Source organism: Triturus cristatus, chromosome 3_1 (assembly GCF_964204655.1).
Source record: "Triturus cristatus chromosome 3_1, aTriCri1.1, whole genome shotgun sequence".
Lineage (NCBI taxonomy): Eukaryota > Metazoa > Chordata > Amphibia > Caudata > Salamandridae > Triturus > Triturus cristatus.
In genome coordinates, this window is record NC_140583.1 from 652,815,935 (window position 1) to 652,836,576 (window position 20,642).

Genomic DNA, 20,642 nt, shown 5'->3' on the forward strand with positions numbered 1-20,642 from the left:
CAGTTCTCGATTCGGCGCAGTTCCGGGTCTATCCACCGGAACAGCGGGTCCGGGATATACAGGCCCTGATTCCCATCTTTCGGCCTCTATCCTGGGTTTCGGTCAGGCTAGTGTTGCGGCTTCTGGGGCTGATGGCCTCCTGCATCCTACTAGTGCATCACGCCAGGCGGCGCATGCGGGCTCTGCAGTGGGACCTGAAGTTTCAGTGGGCCCAGCATCACGGCAACCTGTCCGACCATGTCTTGATCTCGGAGGGCACTGCACAACAGTTGCAGTGGTGGCTCACGGACCGCGATTGGGTCATGGGCAGGAGCCTCTCCCTTCCCCAACCGGAGCATGTCGTAGTGACGGATGCGTCCCTCCTGGGCTGGGGTGGCCATATGGGAGAGGCGGAGATCAGAGGCCTCTGGTCTCCGGCGGAGTCTCGTCTCCACATCAACCTGTTGGAGTTGAGAGCGATCCGACTTGCACTGAAAGCCTTCCTTCCCTCTGTCAGGGGCAGTGTCGTGCAGGTGTTCACGGACAACACCACCGCCATGTGGTATTGCAACAAACAGGGCGGGGTGGGGTCGTGGACCCTTTGTCAGGAGGCTCTGCGCCTCTGGACGTGGCTGGAACACCAGGGCGTGACCCTAGTGGTTCAACATCTGGCGGGCTCTCTGAACGCCAGAGCGGACGAACTCAGCCGCCGGTGCATGATGGATCACGAATGGCGTCTGAACTCCGAAGTGGCGCAAGGTCTCTTTCAGCAGTGGGGAGAGCCTTGGTTAGATCTATTCGCCACCGCAGAGAACGCGCAATGTCAGCAGTTCTGCGCGTTGGAATTTCCAAGGCGGCACTCGCTCGGCGACGCTTTTCGTCACGAGTGGAGTTGCGGTCTGTTGTACGCCTTTCCGCCTATACCACTTCTGCCCAGAGTGCTGAAGAAGATCAGGCACGACCGGGCCCAAGTCATCTTGGTGGCTCCGGATTGGGCACGAAGGTACTGGTATCCCGAGCTACTCAGTATGTTGACCGATCCCCCGATACGTCTGCCCCTTCGGGAGGATCTTCTGTCGCAGCAGCAGGGGACGGTCCTCCACCCGAACCTGTCCAGCCTCCACCTCCATGCGTGGAGATTGAGCGGCGGCAGTTGATGCCATTCGACTTGCCTCCTGAAGTCTGTGATATCATTCTGGCAGCCAGGCGTCCCTCCACAAAGACGGTATACGCCTGCCGGTGGAACAAATTTGTGGCATGGTGCACAGCAAAGGCTGTGGATCCCCTTTCCGCCCCTCTTTCTGAGGTTCTTCTTTTTCTTCTTTCTCTGGCCCGGCAGGGCTCTGCCCTGGGCACCCTGAAAGGTTATCTTGCTGCCATCTCCGCCTTCTTGCGGCTTCCTGATCAGCCTTCTCTTTTCAAGTCCCCTGTGGTTACACGCTTTCTGAAAGGCATTACTCACACGTTCCCTCCTGTCCCTTTTGTAATGCCTCAGTGGGACTTGAATCTGGTCTTGACCTTCCTGATGTGCGCTCCCTTCGAGCCTCTTCACAATTGTCCTCTTCGTCTTCTGACTCTTAAGACTGCTTTTCTGGTAGCCATCACCTCGGCTAGACGGGTGAGTGAGCTCCAGGCTTTATCTTCAAAGCCTCCTTTTCTATCTGTTCATCCGGACAAGGTTGTCCTTCGGCCTCGTCCCTCCTTTCTTCCGAAAGTGGTGACTCCATTTCATCTTGGGCAGTCTGTCACCTTGCCCACCTTCTTTCCGCCTCCGCATCCTTCCAAAGAGGAAGAGAGGCTCCACCGTCTGGACCCAAAACGTGCGCTCTCCTTTTATCTGGACCGCACAAAACAGTTCCGGGTGGACGACCAGCTTTTTGTTGGGTACGTGGGCGCTAAGAAGGGGAAAGCTGTGACCATCTCTCGGTGGGTCGTTTTGTGTATCAAAATTTGCTATTCTTTGGCAAAAAAGGACCCTCCTGTTGGGCTGCGCGCCCATTCTACTCGGGCCACAGCGGCTACTACTGCCTTGGGACGGGGAGTCCCTTTGCAGGACATCTGTCAGGCGGCGACGTGGGCTTCGTTACACACGTTTGCCAGGCATTATTGCCTTGACAGCCAAGTCCGGAGGGATGGCTTCTTTGGCCGTTCTGTCCTCCAGGACTTTCTGGTGTGATCTTGGTTCGCAGACCCACCACCGGGGATGGTATTGCTTGGGTATCTATTCTAAGGTGAGGAATCTAACTAACGTGTTTCTTTCAGATGAACAAGTTACTTACCTTCGGTAACGATGTATCTGTAAGAAACATTAGTTAGTTAGATTCCTCACCGACCCACCCATCCTCCCCGTTCTGCGAACTGACATCTAGGGTTAAGGTTGTCCTTTTCAGGCCCCTAGATTTCATTTTTGGCACCAGTGTCGGTCTTTGCATGGCTCTGCGTTCCTGGCGCGGAAAGCTATGTACAAGAACTGACGTCAGCGCGCGAGGGCGGCGTCTAAGTACTCCGACGACGTCATCCCGGCGCACGACGCCGACGACGGACGCGGAGCCGCAGACGACGCCTAGCGATGCGCAAGGGGTATTGCTGACGAAAAATCTTCCGGATCCAGTCTGACGCCTGGGGATATTCTAAGGTGAGGAATCTAACTAACTAATGTTTCTTACAGATACATCGTTACCGAAGGTAAGTAACTTGTTCTTTTTATGGAACCCTCTGATACATGAAGCTCCTTCACAGTAAAGACTTAGCAGCAAGAGCATTTCAAGTGAAAAGACTTGTTGGATTTTTGAATTTCTTCAGTTTATACTATTTTTCTCCTAATCCATTTGAATGTTATGTTAATTTAATTTATATCGCGCTCAAATCACCCCAAGGGGTATCTCGGCACAACCAAAAGTCAAGGCCACAAGAGCAGCTAGATCAGAACAAGATTGTCTTAAGTACTTTCCTAAAACGAGAATGATTCAAACAGATCCGAATATGGTGTGGCAATTTGTTCCAGTAATAAGGAGCCAGATAAGAAAAGGACCTGCTGCCAGAACGGGCTTTTTTGACACGAGGAATGATTAACAATTCTTTATCACTCAATCTCAAAAGTCTCAGCGGGCTGTAGTGTCTTAAGTTTGGTAGCTAAGTAACCAGGGCCGTTACCGATTAGGGCTTTAGGTGTAAGACAACACATCTTAAAAATTATTCTCTTCCGAACCTGGAGCCAATGCAAATTCTGTAGAAGGGGAGCAGAGGCAGCCCCAGATGGAAAATTGCCAGTGAGGCAAGCTGCGGTGTTCTGTACCACCTGCAAATTTGATAGCAACGTCTCATTTACCGAAGCCAACAAAACATTACAATAATCTAAGCAGCTAATTACAAGGGCCTGGACCACTGTTTTCCTTGCTGAAAGTGGAAGCAAGGAAAAGGCTTTTCTCAATAAGCACATGATATGGAAACAGGAACCTGAATTGACATCACCTGCTCTTTCATTGTAAGTGGTTGGTCAAGGCGGACTCCCAAATTCTTGACCACTCGCTTGGGTGTGGGAGCAATAACAAGTTCTGCTGGCCACCAGTCAGCAGTCCATAGTTGTTGGGCCTTGCCAAACAGCATAATCTGTTTTTTCCGCATACGGCTGGAGACAGTTTTCTGTCATCCATGTGGCAATTGCTGTTATCCCGTCTAAAAAGCTTTGTTTAGTTTTGGCTAAATCTTTCTCAAAGGAAATTACAAGCTGTGTGTCGTCTGCATACAATATAATCTCGAAGCCAACGGCTCTTACACTCTTGGCGAGTGATTCAACATATATGTTGAAGAGCAGAAGGCCAAAACAAGAGCCCAAGTGAAACTTGCCATGTTTAATTGTAGTTAACACTCTCATATAATAGGGGATTTGTTCACTTCTGCATTTATTAATATTGGGAGGATATATTTAAATGGGTTTCAAATTTATGCATTAATCTTCCATTAATTTTGCTGGCCACCTTTTCTTCTGAGTTCTAGTACATTCGTCGGGTATTTTGTTATGTTTAGACTTTATGGTGTACTTTTCAGACTGTAAGTGTTGTAGGGACTCAGGACAAGACCCTTGCCAAGCGAAATTGAAGTAGTGTTGCATTGTGGAAGTGATCTTCCTCCAGCCTGGGGGGTTCATTGAGGAGCTTTAACATTGCAGTCAGAATAGCAGATGGCAAGTGCATGCAAAGACACACAAACTCATTTAACTGAGTGGTTGCTTGGTGAGGAAACCTACAGCATGAGCACAACAGTTTGATCAAGTGGGCTGTTGACGAGGCAAGAGGCACTAGTGATATGTACAGCTGTAATCCATACAGGTGAGGAGATTAATCACCAAAATTGGCTTTTTTTGACTGGACTTATGTGCATGACACTGCCTTCTGTGGCACTGCCGACAGCCACCCAGGCTTCACCAATGTCATTAGTGCATCTCATCTCCTGCCTCGTGCTGCTTCCTAGCGCCACGGTTCGGCGGGCTCTTAGCCGCCCTTCACTTGCCACTGCCATCTCATACCACTGAATGATCTTGTGCACTCAGACTGATATTTCCCACTTAGAGTCCTGTCTCTGCTTCTTTTCTTTGTGAAAATATCTTTATTGGGTTTTTCAATATAAGCAACATTAGAATGTGACAACTTTCGGCGTGTGATAGTAGTGCTGTACAGGAAATACAATCTGGTCTTGCCTGAATAAGTATGGAACAATATCAGCGTAAGACACATGAGGGTACAGAGGTGAGACATGTCCTTGTTATACAGTGAGCTTAAACTGGTGTATGTCGTCACATTGGTGCAAACTGGGGACGCACTTCAAAACTGGGGCGAGAGGCAGGCAGGCTTGATGATGGTAACAGAGTGTGGATAGCGGCAGGAATAGTGACGAGGCCGGGCAGACAGGCGTATGAGGCTGTGTTTATCACGTGGAGGTTGGTGAGTGGGGGCTGCGAATGGTTGCGACAGTGGTTGTGGTGGCGCATATGGGAATCGCGTGGTGTGATCATGGAGGAGATCATTGTGTCCTACCTGTGCTGGAAGTTCGTTAGTAGGGTGGCCCATTGGGCGTAGATAGGCTGTTTGCACAGTTAGCGTACCTCCTCATGGCGAAGGCCGTCATCTTCCGCTGTGCCCCATGTGTGTAACGCTCCATGCCACGCGCCCACCGGAGGGGCTGTAGGGCAGTGCCAGTGAAGTGTGAGTTTGGCAAAGGGGAGTGCCAGGGCCACGAAGCGAGTGTGTACTCTTGTTGTTTCTTACACTTAAATATGCCTAGGGAACATGCTTCTCATATGTGAATATCTGGTTGCTCTGTGACCTCGCGCATGGTGTTCTGGAGCGAGTATCAATCCCTCTGTAGGGCAGGACAGGACCACACCATGTGCTTGAGGTCCACATCAGGGGCTCGGCAGCATGGCCATTCGACCTTTGCATCTGGGAAGTAATGGTTTCATTGAGATGAGGTTAAATATGCCCAAATGGAGTAGAAAAAACTGAATATTCTTAAAACGGGAATTGCGGGAAACCAGTCTGGGGAACTCTAGCACCCGATCCCTTTCTTTGTCATGCACCACCCTTCCAAAGTCATCTTCCCATTTGTGGCGCAGTGAGCGAGGAGGGTGACTGCCAGCTCACGGATGGCTTTGTAGAAGCATAGGTGGTAATGTGGCGGCTGTCACCCATGGCAAGGATGGTCTGTAGAACAGGCTGTATGGCAGGTTCCCTCTCCTAGATTTCCCAAAGAGTGTGACAAGTATGACTTAGCTGTTTGTGTAAGAGGAACTGTCCCGGCGGGAGGCCATGCTCCTCTGCCAGTTGATCAAATAGGAGAAGTTGGCCTTCAGAAAAGATATCGCCCAGTGTAAGTGCAAAGTGTTCAGTCCAGACCCTCAGGTCACCGGTAGTATAAAAACCCAGGGTGCGGGGGAGACCGACCAGGAGAAGTATTGGAACATACAGTTTGGCCCCACAAGAGAGGCGGTGTATCCAGACCATACATGTCCATGCCACCGCTACTTGCAGGTGCCAGGGAAAGATGGCAAAGCTTTCGGAAGGAGGAAGTCCCGGATCGTAAGCACCCACATATTCGCTCGGTGGAAGCTTCACCCAGATAGCACCCAGTAGTCTAGCGGGATAACCATTGGAGCTGCTACTAGGAAGTATGCCTCGAAGGAGGGGGCACCCAGGCCTCCTTGGTGCACCGGCAACTGAAATTTTGCAAGGGCAAATCAGCGGCTTTTGGCCCCCCAGATGAGTGTGCATAGGAGGGTGTCTAGCCTCTTAAAGAAAGAGCGTGGCGGGCCGACTTAGAGGTTCGTGAAATAATACTGAAGGCGGGGTAAGATAACCATCTTCGCCAAGGTGCGGAATGTGGTATGAGGGGGCTTTGTGTGTTTGTCAAGTGTCGTCGCCCTCCCGGGGCCCAGCCCTGTCTTGGTATTGGTATTGCAGGTCCTCGTCGATCCTCCTGAAAGGCCCATTACAACAGGATGCTCAATGGGACCGCTGATAGTCCCAGGGTAAGGTCTCTGCGGGTGAGGTGGATGCAGAGGTGGAAGGATAGGGCTCCCATGCAGTCCCACTGGGGGGCACTTGGGGCTAGTGTCTTCAGCTACCACAGGACTCAGTAGTGTGGGGCCTCCTCGGGACCCCCGTGGGCCCGATGCGGTGTAGTAGCTGGCAGGGTCACCCAGTCACAGTCCCGATGCGGGTGAGCAAGTCTAGGGGCCAAGGGATAGGTAAGCGGACAGTAGGTCCGATATCCCTGGGTGTTGGTAAAGCTCGCAGTGTGGAGGGTCCGGAGCTGCCCCTCTTAACGGCTGCCTTCATCAATATCGCAGGCGTCTGTCAGTCCGCCCAGGGTCCTTCTGGGCCCCAATGAGGCCCAAGGGTGAAGCCCTTCATCATGCGCCTCGATTACGTCTCAGAAGCTGGGAAGCCGAGATACAGCAGATGGCAGGGTGAGGGTCAATGCTGAACCAAAGGGCTTCTAGTGGCCACCCCGCTTGGTGTGTCGGGAGTTCCCCAAGAATCACAGGGAGCTCCGCTGCAACGCCGGAACCGGCAGGGTCACTCCCCCGTAGTCCAGATGCAGGCCAACACATCCCAAGAATCAGGGATTGTGCCTGCAAGTTGCATACAGATCTTTGGAGTGTGGGGGCTGGCTCACTGTGCTATATTTTCATGTTTAGATCTTGTGGCCTTGTAAATTGCACCTTGATCTGTCCAACAGATGCATGGACCACTGAACTGTCTTGCTGGGAGATGGACTTATTTTCCAGTATTTGTTGCTGAAGTATTTTAGATGCACATAGGTCTCTGGGCTAGCTTGCCAACTGGTGCACTTGTGTAACAAATGTGGCAGCTGACATAGCTTAATGGGCTGATGAACCTTCTGTGGAGAACTGTGGGTAACTCTAAGGTGAAAGGTTCAGATCTCATTGTACCTGGCTCAACTTTTCATCTTTCTTGATAATGGTGTGGCACATTTTGGTTGTGCTCCTGCTTACCTGGAGACTCTAAAGCGATAGCCTACAAATGGCCAAGGTGTTTGCTTGTGTAAATGCTTTTATAGTATAGTTGTTGCCAGACCTAGTCTGGCAAGAATATGACTGGATAGTAATTTGCTACTATGTTTGGTTTACTGTTAACTATAGAGAATAGAATAGTCAAAAATTATTTACAAGGAGTTGACAACTACTACAGGCAGCTTTGACTGAATAGTTATTCATGAACAACTCCATAGGCAGATGTGAAGGAGGAAAATGTTTTAATATACATTCTATTATTAATTATTTGTTGACATCTTTTCAAAAATATTTAGATAGATGCATTACATATGCTGTCTATTGGTATTTGTTAGACCTGAATATTATTACTTAAGGGTTTTTCTTTGATATAATGCTGTGTGAACTTTCTATACCAATTAGAATTGCAATTTCTGGCTTCTATACCTTAGGTATGATGTCCCCTCTTTGCTTAAATAATCATGTATAGATTTCCATTACATTTCAAAGCTTAGATATTAGTCTAGTTAGAGAGTCATAGAACAGTGATGGTGGTATTTGGGGTTAGATTCGGGGAGGGGAGGTTGGAAAGCTGTGTATAGGGGAGACTTTTTAGTTGTATGGAAGCACCATACCCTTCCATACCTGTGCCCATGAAAAAGACACTGTTTGTCCTCCGTGCACCAGTTTGTGTGACGTATGAGTTTCTTTTCTCCCTTCCTGAATGCAGGAGCTAGGCTGCACATACAGTGAAATTTCAGCCCAGGACTCTCACCAGCTTCTGCGGGCCATCCTGTCCTCTCAGCAGCCAAATACTTGTGAGAAAGCCCAGGCCTTCATCAGTACCCAGGGTCTGCAGCCACAAATGGTAGCGGTGCTTGTTGCTGATGAGGTTCTACGACAGCTGCAGGTTTCCTGTGACAGCAAAGGTGAGTGTACTTGAGATCTGGCTTCAAGGTGTTCTTTTTGGTAGATGCACAGGAATGGCTCTGCAGTGTACTGATGGTTGTAAGAATAGGAAATAGCAGCCTTAACAAAGTACTTACAACAAGGAGGGGCTGTGGAGAGGTATTAATAAGGCTATCTAATTGAGACTTCTAGCCCCAGATTCCTTACCTTAGAATCATCCCCGGGCATCAGACTGAATCAGTACATTTTTTGGGAGCAGTACCCCTGCACACCGGTAGGTGGCGTCGTTCACCTCCGCCGAGCGCAGGCAGCGCCATCTACACCAAAAGTGACGTGCACTGTGGCTATATAGGCGCCTCCCCAGCACGCTGATGTTCGTTCTTTTCTTTCCGTACCAGTCAGCGCAGATCTGGAGAGAGCTACCCCAAGTCATTTTTTGGGTGAGCTTTTTCGACATTTGTCGATGTTTTTTTTTTTTTTTTATAGATCTTTCTCCTGGTGTGGCAGGGGTGGGTTCAAGCCCTGCAGCACCTGTCACCGACAGATGTCGGTCACTGACTCGCATCTTGTCTGCCTCTGGTGTCTTGAGCGCAAGCATGATGCAAAGACCTGTGTCAACTGCCACGTCATGCACTCCAAGACATTGAGGGAGTAGTCCCTCAAGCTCCTTGCCACTATATGTGCAATGCCGCTACTGTCTCGATCCCGGTCGAAAGGAAGGTCCTGGGATCGGTCGCGCAGCCATCGATCTTCATTGCAGTCGAAGTCGTCTGGGTGTTCAGGTAAGTCCCACAAAAAGAAAAAGATTAAGAAGTCGAAGAGGTCTTCAACTTCACCCCATCCGTCAAAGTCATCCGACGAGGGAACATAGTCATTCGACGCCTGATTCGACGGTTGAGCCTGCGCCCACACCTGGGCCAGCTCTGGTCCTCTCTGGGTTTCCGGGAGCTGGAGCAACCCCAGGCCAGGTCCACAAATGTAATGGTGTCATGCATCACCCAGGTTCCCTTAACTATTCACAAAGCTGCAATGCAGCGTTGATTGGTCTGAGCACCATGGTTCAGCTCTCAGCCAGGGGCTGGGGGCCTGGGCATGTTCTCCACGCAGGCTGAGGACAATTGGCTTTTCAAGGTATTACCAGGCTTCGTTTATGGATATGCCCTTTGATGACTTGCATCTATTTGTAGACAAGGTGGACTCTGCGCTGGAGTGCTTTAAGGACAGCAGGGCTACAGCCAGGTCCTTGGGTCTTTTCATAGCCTCCGTCAACCTCAGTCTGCCTTTCTCTGCTTTTGTGGCCTCTACCTGCCCAGTCACCATGCCCGCAAGCTTCCCAGTCTCTACGCAGCCGAGGGAGCTGCACCCACAGCACTCGTGAGTCAGGCAGCCAGAGGTCGGCCCAGTCCATCCTGACGCTTCCGATCCCCCACTCTGGCAGCAGCCATAGCCTCCAAAACCCTTTAGTTTGCGCTCTGGCAATTATGGGCAACCAGTGGATGGCAAGATACGCCATCACCTGCATAACTGTCAATAACTTCAGGCCGCTGGGCTCTCCAGATTGTCTGGAGGGGCTACTCCTTCCCCTTCATGACTATGAACTTGACCCCATACGGAATCCAGCAAACCTTGGCACAGGGATAATACATATCAGAAGTAGAGTCTGAATCCCTTGCCTGACCCCAATATGGCTGCCACAGTTTCCCCTACCACCGGACTCCGTCCAGACCTGGAACACATCCCCCATCGGCCTAAAAGGCAGCCCTAGCTCCTTCTCTGGTTTGTTTTTACTCCCTCCCCCACCTCCTTTCTTTTACCTCTATCCTATAGTGGGGACATGCTCTTCCACTACCTGACTCTGTTACTGTAGCCTTTGTATCTATTCAAAACGTTTTTTCCAGAACGCTGAGACCTGCGCAACATGGCTGATGCCCGGTGGAGTTGCAAGACAGCTAATGAGGAGATGGGCCCTGGTTTACCCCTCGACCATCACCTACCCAGCCAGACATTAGTCACAGTTCTTCCTCGTCTCCCTGCCATGGCTCCTTCCTCCCCTCCTTTCCTACAAATTCTCTCAACCTCGTTGTTTGTTTACTGTACCTTACTACGCTATTCTAACTGATGCAACTTGTAAAGCAATGTTCCTCTGGTATAGCGCTCTGATACCTCCAGGTCTAGCCAGCGCTATATAATCCTTTTTAGATGTACCTTGTAATGCAATGATGCTCTGGTTAAGCACTCTGATACCTCCGGGTCTAGCCAGCGCTTTAAACTTCTCAAATCAAATAAACTCAAAATGGTTTTCCTGAACGCTGAGACCTGAGCAACATGGCTGATGCTCGGTGGAGCTGCTAGACAGCTAATGAGGAGATTGGCCCTGGTTTCCCCCTTGACCGTCACCTACCCAGCCAGACATTGGAAACAGTTCCTCCTCGTCTCCACGCTATTACTCCTTCCTCCCCTCCCTCCTACGAATTCTTGCAATATTGTTTATGTGTACTCTACCTTACTATGCTCTTGTAACTGATGTAATTTTAAACGTAACAATCCTAAATGTAAAGCGCTCTGATACACTCTTGGGTCAAGTTCGCGCTATATAAAACTTTATAAATAAATATGGGTTCCTACATGTTACAGCAGTAAAAACCCACAATTGTGTTTTTACTGTCGAAAAGCCTAGTAGCCCCAATGGCAAGTGCAGAGTGACGAGGTGCCACAGCAGCCCTGCTAACGTCTGACTAGGACTACTAAAATTAATACTTTGAGGTATCAACCAAGTGTTTACATTAGGCCTGATTTGATACCCAAGTCAAAATTAATGTAGCTTGTTGCTGCTTTGTTGCCCTAAATCACCTGTGCCTGTCCACGGCTGCATACGGGGTTTCTCCTTGAGCCAGCTTTCTGCCCTCCTGGGGATACACGCGGACGTCTCCCAGGAAGGAAAACTATCGCAGCCTGCGCGGGAGAGACATGTTACCTCTTCCTGACAGGAAGTCACATGGGTGGTGGCCCAAAAGGTGAGTTTCAAAGGTGAAGCCCCCCTTGAAGAGCAAAGGGAAAACACTTGTGAGAGGGGCTGCCCTATTGTTGAGGTAGACAGACTGGCACTCAGGAAGGAAAGGGGAAACTTGGTGCCAAGACTGTTTTCCAGGGGCGTGTAGGCCCCTTGGTATCCATACCTCTAGTTTGGGCTAGGGAGCCCTGAATGCCAATAGAAAGGTTCTGCTATGTTGAAAGTGGGTAGAATGTTGCATCCTGTGATAGCCAGATGCTGCACTTCTCAGTAAGTGGGCATCAGAAGGGAGGGAATCTGGTAGCCCATTGCCTAACTACTGCATTTTACCTTGAGGGCATTTTCTTTGACAAATAGGGCACCTGGGATGCCCAGAACTGGTATCTCAATGAACCAGAGCCTAGGACTGAAGAAGGATTGCCCTACTGCACTGGGGGACCAACAAAAAGAGGCTGCACTGCACCTGGTGGCTAGCAAGGGAGAAGGGACTGTGCCTGCTGTGTCCTGCTTATGGAGAAGAAGTCTCCAAAGCCCAGCCGAGCAAAAGATTCAGACTGGCTCTCTGCCGGAGTTGGTCGCCTGAAGTAACCCAAAATATCTGCATAAATACTTACCCAAGTTTTTCTTGTGTTTCATAGAATTTGCCAATGCCTGTCCACGGCTAAGTGAAAAATGCATATTACTATACCTTGTAATTGGTGTATCTCTGGAATCCTCCAGTGGATCTTTTTTGTTGCGGTGTCTCAAAATACAGAAAAATGCAGCCTATTTTTATAAATTGGTGTAGAATGTCTTGTTTGTCTTGGAAATTTCTTCTTCAATTTTTTGTGATGTTTAAATGCTTGACACTTGTTACCCTTTGTCTAAGCCTGCAGTAAAGTGCCCCTTTTTGCATGGTTGCCCTACACTTTTTGCCTAATGTTGATGAACTTTGACTGAGTGTTCCCTGGGGTCCTGCCAACCAGGTACCCAGGGCCCATGTTCTTTCCCCAAACTGTACTGTTGCAAACCCCAATTGGCAACTCTCTGGCCACATGTAAGTCCCTTGTAAAAGGTACCAAGGGCACTGTGACCAGGGATGGCCTCTAAGGGATGCAGCACTTATTGTGCCACCCTTAGAGGCCCTGTACCTTTACACACAATCACTGCCATTGCCGGCTGCGTGTTTTGGTGCAGAACAAAATGAAGAGTTAACATGGTAAACATCCTTGTGTGCCATTCCTACAAACCACTGCCCTGGCATAGGTAAGCCACCCCTCTAGCGGGTGCACTATACCAGTGGTGAGGGTACAAGTGCATGAGCCCAGAACCCCTACAGTGTCTAAGTCAATTCTTAGACATTGTAAGTGCAGTAATGCCATGAAGAGTATATGGTGCTGGGAGTTTGTCATTACGAACTCCACAGCACCATAATGGCTTTATGGAAAATAGGCAATTTGGTATCAAAGTTCTCAGCACATTAAACCCACACTGATGCCAGTGTGGGATTTAATTAAAAATGCACTCAGAGGGCAACTTAGAGATGCCCCCTGAAAAATAACCTAACTCTAGTGTCCTGGCTGAGTGGCTGCTCGCCAGGTACCACCACCAGACATGTTTCTGGAACCCTGGGTCGAGAATCTGGCGCTCTGGGGGTCCTGAAACAAAGCACATTCTGGGACGAGGTGCCAAGCCTCCTCCCTAGGATGGGCAGGGTCCACGAAGGGGAAACTTCAAAGGCTTGCCGCCTTTGTGAGCTACCCCAGCTATTTGCTGCTCCCAGCAACTGGCCCCCACCAGTGCTGGCCCCCACTTTGGCCGGGGGAATCTGAGTGAAAACCAAGTTAGGAGGAGAAGTGTGCCCACCTTTGCCACCCCCACCCCTTGGGTGGGGGAGGCGAGCTGAAGCACAACTCTCAGTCCCCGCCATCTTCAAAATGGGGGAACCCAGCCAACCAGAGTGAGGCTTATGCCCCCCTCCCACTGGAGGGTGGCATAAAAGGGGGTGTACCCACCCCAAGGAAGGGACCCATTGGTAACCTAAATTTAGTATTTAGAGGCAACTCTGAACCTTGCCTCCTCAGACAATAGGAAACAAGAAGAAGAAGGACCGAAGAGCCGTGCCAAAGAAGAATAGGATGACACCAACTGACTTGGCCCCAGCCCTTCCGGCCTGTCCCGACCTCGACCTATTACAGCAGAATCCCAGTGTTTCCTGCAGCCAACAGCCCCCAAGAACCCAGAGGACCTACCCTGCCTTCCCAGACTTTGTCTCCTGTGAGCACCGGATTTGCTCACCCACTGACTCTGGCTCCGGCCAAATCGGCGAGTCTGCACCACTCTGCACCTGATGCCCTCGGCCAGTGTTCAAGTGGCCCAACACCATGAGGAGGTCTCCCCGACGATCCTGACCTGGGATCTGGTGATCCCTGACCTACCTCAAGTCTCTAACCAATGCCTTCAACCCCTTTCTGGAGGATCCCTCCCTACCTCGACTGGAACTGGTAAGAAGAATCCGACGCCAAAAGACACCCCAGCACCCTAGCACCCTACGTTGGGTGGCCCAACCGACGGTGTCCCGGCATCCCAAGGCATCCCAACTTACCTCTCCAACCGGTGGTCACCTCCAGAAGATCTTCGTCCCATAGCCTGCAGTGTTTATTGCAACCGGGAAATCCCCATTGGAAACAGGGCACCCGACGCAAAATAGCACCCTGCACCCGGCCGCCCCTGTGCCGCTGTGGGTGCACCTTGTGTGCTAAATCGGATTCCCTTTGCCCTGAGCCTAAGTCCAGAAGCTTTGCTCCCACAACCTTGTGGCCTGCTAGTGAGCAGCCACCAACCGGAAGATGCCCCCTATCCCCCATTGGATAACATTGGGCCTCAGCACTCTGCACCCGGCCACCCTAGTGCCGCTGAGGGTGCTTTGAAAGTGCATCCTTGACTTTAGGGGAACCCTGGTTCTAACCCCAGAAAACCAACTCCCAAACCTAAGTACTTACTGTTAAGTCAATAACATTTTTTTCTCCCAAAGGACAGCATTGAACTGCTTTCTTTGTGGAAATATGGATTTTTATGATCAGTTATGTCCCCTATCTTGGACCCCAACGGTTTCATGTATGAATCACAAGTACATGTATGTTCCCTCCAGTTCCAGTTATGAAGACGCAAACACATGTGCGTCCACCGTCAACATGTCCTCTTTCAGATCCGCCATGAATAGGTCGGATATTCCATTCCTAAGTATGAAAGGCCACCGGCTTTATATGGTGCACTTATGCCATTTTACAGTCCAGGCAAGTAGGCCCTGATTCTGTCTTTCAGCTTTTCTTGCCTTCTGCCTCTGAAAGCTCCAGTCTGAGCCTACATCTGTGACCATGAACTTTGTCTCATTCCCTGCGCGGCTCACGGTGCCTGACATCAGCCTGTTGCCTGCCAAAAACTGTATTTCACCTTCGAAATTATCTGCTCCGCTCCCTGCCCAATGCATTCCTGTCTAGTAGTTTAAGTAAACATTCTTCCAGCTACCGAGCAGACGCCCGGCTTCTCTGTCTTTATGCAAGTAATTCATAGCCCTATTATTATGGAAGACTTCTGCCCTCGCATCTAGTGTAGACACTTAGACGCTTGTACACGCACTAACAGTCAGTATAGTCAGTATAGAATAAGATTCTACTCTAAGAGACCTCTCTTTTGTGATACCATAGTTCTTTAAACATAGGATGTTAGATATGATTTGGGATTAGGTTGACTCGACCCTCCAGACATCTGTCGCCACATGTAGAGCTAAATGTCAAATCCCCTTCACCCCCTAGTTGCACGTCAATCATACGTCATGCTGCTACGCGCGCATTTCTATCAAGTATTTCTGCTGACATTGCGAAATTCTTTCATGGAACCACCCTATTATGACATCATACCTGATGACGTCCTTTAGTTACACCCAGTTACGCCCACTTTTGCTACGCATGTATGTTTTATCTCTACTATCAATTGTTACGCCTCCTGCATTTGCTTCACTGTAATGCCTATTGTATAAAAGTGATTACTTATCAATAAAGTATGTACTTCACTTCCTGAACCTCCGTGGTGATGGAACCTGGAGTCAACGATTCGAATCGTCCATTGGAATAAAGCCCATTCCGAACCTCTAATATCACGGATTTTGCCTCTTATTTTACTGAGCTATTTTTATTATGTTTCTGTATCAAATTAAGTCCCGGTAATTAAATTATTTACCACATGAATGGCGCCCGAACAGGGACACTTTCTCATCTCACGCGCCGGAGGTGCGTTGCAGGCCCGGTCTCCTGCCACAGCTGGACGGACAACAACGCGTACCAGCAGGATTTCCTGTATCTCCCTCCGGTCAAGCGGGGGCGACTGAGGCTGCGATCAACACCCAGACGAGGCGGTGAGAAGTGCGAAGTATCCCGACCAGAGCCTAGCTGAGAGAGCAAGATCCGAGGTACACAGAGGCCCACCAAGTTCCGAGGTTTCCGATGTTCCGAAGTTTCCGAAGTTTTCGAGTCGAGTCCAGTCCAGTTCAGTTCAGTTCCGTTCCGAGGCCTTCCGTTCTGAGCTACCCGGTGAGTACCATTACTGGGGAGGCGTTCTGACGTGCACATAGGTTGTGCCGGTCCAGACGGGTTTGGGTACACAAATCCGGTCTGCACTGTTTTAGCAGTGTATCTGTACTGTTTAGCAGTATATCTAGTATATCAAGTATATAGATTCAGAATAATTCAGTTAAATGCTGAGGATTATGTTTAGTGATTAAGTTTCCTTAGATCGTCATCATCATTGTTGCTCATTTGAACGTTAAATGTTAAATGTGTTAATACGTCCTGCATATTGTGGTGTGAATGACTGTTCATTATTGTGTTTATTGTATTAAGTTTGTTCAAGATTAAGTATCAGATCAGTTCTCAATATGCCGCTCTTTTCGAAATTAAGACAGATCACAACTAGAAAAGGGGTACTCGAAGAAGCTGTTCCTATTCCTCCTAGGGACACTCCAGGGTACTTCATGTATCATAAACACGGCTTAGACGCTATATTATTTCTTGATTTATGGGTAGACTACACCAAGGAATTACCAGAAAGTCAGAGGTGGCCCGCAGCTGGGACCTGGGATGCAGAGTGCATCATGAAAGTAGAGGAAGAGTTATGGAAAAGGAAAGCCAGACAGTCACAGAAAGACGCCGTTGAGTTATGGCGTAAAGAATCTCATAGACGTACAGAAAAAGCACTCAGACAGGAAGAGAAAAATAAAGAGAATTCAAATAAAGTCCGAGAAAATCTATTAATTGAAGAAGGTACACGAGTGAAATCAGAACAAGTAGACAGACAAAGAAATGCCCTTATGAATGGTATGTATCCCCTTCTGGCCGAGGGATTACCTAAGGCTACTCCGGAGATACCAAAAGACTTGCCACCCCCATTGTTCCCAATAAAAATGCATCCTAAGGGGCATCCTAGAACAGCAGAAGATGTTTTTCTTTCCTCATATTTAGATGACGCAGCTCCCGAGTATGCTAACTCCGCCCCACATAGACCGTCTGCCGGGGAGGTTCAACGCCAAGATCCTGTATCTGTATCCCTACAGCAACAAATCCTGACACAAGTTCCGGCAAGCACATCTGTTTCCACATCTGTTCCTACAGCTGCTTCTACAGCTGTGTCCACACCTATAGTTGCTGTATCACGTTCAACGAATCCTTTCACGCCCGATACCCCAGACGGGGCTACCGGAGGTACTACCAACATTTTTTCTACGCCACCCAGAATAAATAAACTTACTTTTCAAGAATCAGCGCATCCACGTACGCCCAAACTCATAAATTCCCGCACGCTTAAGGAACTTCTTGTAGATTGTAGATATGACCCTGTGCCCGGCAAAGAGGACGAAATGATCCTGGCATCATTACGTATCAGACGAGCTGTGGTGTATTTAGGGAAGCTACCAGGAATGACTGTGCATCTAGATAATATATACCATTTTGTCCAAACAGGGCGAGATTCTGAATGTATTAACAGAGCTATGGAATACCAGAAAGTGGAGATACAGGGGGAACTGTTACGTTTCCTCATAAATTGTGTGATCAGAAATCAAGACCGACCGGGGGTAGAACCGGAAACAATGGAAACTCTTACCAGATGGAGCCAGAATATATCAGAAGGGAGACATGATAGGCAAAAATGTATAATAGCCATGTGCCGAAAGATCCGTAAAGAAATAGAACGCCTACACGAAGAGAGATTAGCGGTGGACCAGTTCGAACAAAACGAGGAGGAGGAAGGATCAGGACTGCCCACAGGACAGTCAGAAACCATAGCCTATGTAGGTAGAGGAAGATCTTGTAATAGTACTAGATGTTTCACTGACCCGATACGTCCGATATGTCCGGATAATAACAGGAATTTCCAAACACCTATAATAAATATAAGGTCCCCCGAGCATTCGTTCCAAGCCGCTGACAAATTACTCCGAGAACGAAGGGGTTATCATTTACTCGATTCTATGGATGAACAAGAATTAGCCAGGTCAGCCGTTCATTGGGTTGACAGTCCCGGAAAATATGGTGATGATACAGTAGCACACACATTTTTGAACCTCACCCCAGATGAACAGCGTTTAGCTGGGATTTATATGATTCAACAACTTCTTATACTATATAAAAGCCAACATTCAGATCCTGGTCCTTTACCTGATATATTGACTGAATTACTCACGAATAGATGGAGAGGTTCAGGTACTAAGTTAATTAGAGATATACTAGAATCAAGAAAGCAGTACATTCTTTTTGTATGCCCAGAACATGTCTCACTGCCCATCAAGGAAAGAACGACGTATTACATGGACAGACAGAATCCCTTACGAGAAGTACACCCAATAAAGGGCGAGGACAATCAGTTTAAACGTGTATTTGTATATACGCCCATATCGAAAATAGAATTGTTAGAAATGAAGAAAGTGGTACCCAGTCATGACAAAGACCCAGCGGGTTTTCACCGAGAAATTAAAGACATGTTACTCATGGGAGAGTATACCTATCCCGACATTATGACAATATTAAAGGTATTAATGCCTGCTGGCATTTATGAAAAACTTAAGGAAAAAGAGTGGGAGGTGGGAGACCAAAAGATAGACTGGACAGCATTAGAAAATGAAGAAAAGGCCCGAGGTCCAGGTGCGGGGCTTGGGGATAAAACTAAAGCACTACCAGGTTTACTAGTACAGGTACTGCCACGTTTATTAACTACGAAAAAGGAAGACTGGGGTGCAATCTCAGCCTGTAAACAAAAGCAAGATGAAGACACTAGTGATTTCTATGCCCGATTCGAAAAATGTTTTGGTATAAATAGTGGCATAAAAGCAAGTAGCGAATCATACCCACATCTGTTTGTGACAAAATTAGTTGAAAATTCCTTGCCCCAAGTGAAGAATAGAGTATTAAAATTCGAGAGTACCTGGCAAGGTAACACCCCATCACAAATGTTACAAATGTTACAGTACCATTACAATAGAATTAGAGAGGAACAAGAACATGAACAGAGACGCATGAAAGACACAAAAATGAAAATGCTAGTCTCCCAGACAGTTCCAGCTGAAGGTCATAAAAAGGGTACGACCCAGTCCGGTGATTCAGCAGGACCTGTAAAAGGGACATGCAACTATTGCAAACAACCAGGTCATTACATACACGATTGCCCAGTCCTGAAGCGTAATATCGCCACAGGTAAAACACAAGAAAGACCACGGCCACCTAGACAGGATCAGAATGAACAAGGAGCCCCGCAGCATGCACAGTCCATGCCAGCTCCACAACAGTCTATACAGTTTGTGCCAGCTGCACCAGCGCTGCCTGTTGCTGCCACACAAACCACGACACGACAGCTGTACCAGACCGCACAGTATGACTATCCTGATTATCAACGATACGCATGAACCAGCCTAGAGAGGGAAGTTGACTTACCCCTTATCGAGGTCCCTGTAGACCAAGAAGGACCTTATGTACATAGTGAACTATTAGGCCAGGATAGAAAATTTTTACTTGATACAGGGGCAAGTCGAACAACTATAAAACGTAGTGAAGTTCCAGGGGCACCCCTCTCAGGCTCACAGAATATTTCCCTTGGTTTTTCAGGAAAACCTATTGTTAATGAAGTATCACAGCCTCTTCCACTTACGATAGGACCTTTGACCCGAACTACAGATTTATTGCTTACTAAATCATGTCCAGAAAACTTGTTAGGTATAAAAACACTGAAAGCTCTAGGAGCTATAATATGTTGTTCTCCGGAAGGAGTAAGATTGTTTTTACGTGATTTCAAAGGTCACTATGTGTCTCGAGACATGGATCCCCGACTGCAGACTTTACCTACACATTTATGGGCACAAGGCCCTACTGATGTTGGTTGCATGAATATTACACCATATCGAGTTACACTAAAGGCAGGAGTGGTACTACCACGAATGCGACAATACAAGTTACCACTAGATGCTGTAGTGGCTTTACTACAAATCATTGACGAGCTCATTGCCCAAGGAGTGGTTGTGGAAACAGACTCCAATGTATGTAATTCCCCGATAATTCCGATTCTTAAACGAACAGATCCAAAGGCCCCGCCAGTGTATCGATTGGTTATTGATCTGCGCGAATTGAACAAATGCATTGTGCCACAATTCCCTGTGGTCCCAGATATCTCGTCATTACTGACAGCTATTGATTCCGGAGCAACATTCTTTACTGTAATTGATCTCAAGAATGCCTTTTTCAGCGTCCCAATAGATCCGGAAAGCCAATACTTGTTCGGATTTAGTTTAAATGGACGTAGCTTTAAATTCACACGCGCACCTCAAGGATTTACAGAAAGCCCCAGCATCTATAGCCAAGCGCTGAAACGAGAACTCGACAGTATCCACATGCCAGTCAACACTGCCCTGCTTCAATATGTCGATGATCTGCTGATCACCGCTAGAAGCGAACCTGAATGTGAGAAAGCATCACTGACGGTATTACAATTTTTGGCCGAAAAGGGGCACAAGGTGTCCCCTTCTAAGCTGCAATTCTGTGTCCAGCGAGTTGTTTATCTTGGACACTCGCTGTCCAAGGAGGGAAGGCAGCTTACACCAGATCGCATCCAGCTAATTGCAAATATGCCAATACCCAAGACACAAAAGGAGGTGCGGGCTTTCATAGGCCTCACTTCATATTGTAGGCAGTGGATCCCTCAGTATGCATTTCTAGC

General features: G+C 48.4%; 1 protein-coding gene across 1 annotated transcript in view; it reads left to right on the top strand.

Moving 5' to 3' along the window:
* Nucleotides 1-20,642, top strand: part of SPG11 (SPG11 vesicle trafficking associated, spatacsin) — a 623,940-nt gene that overhangs the window by 440,244 nt on the left and 163,054 nt on the right. Inside the window, exon 33 of the mRNA XM_085644681.1 lies at nucleotides 8,220-8,418. Coding sequence (XP_085500807.1) covers nucleotides 8,220-8,418 — 199 coding nt within the window. The remainder of the gene's footprint in view (nucleotides 1-8,219; nucleotides 8,419-20,642) is intronic.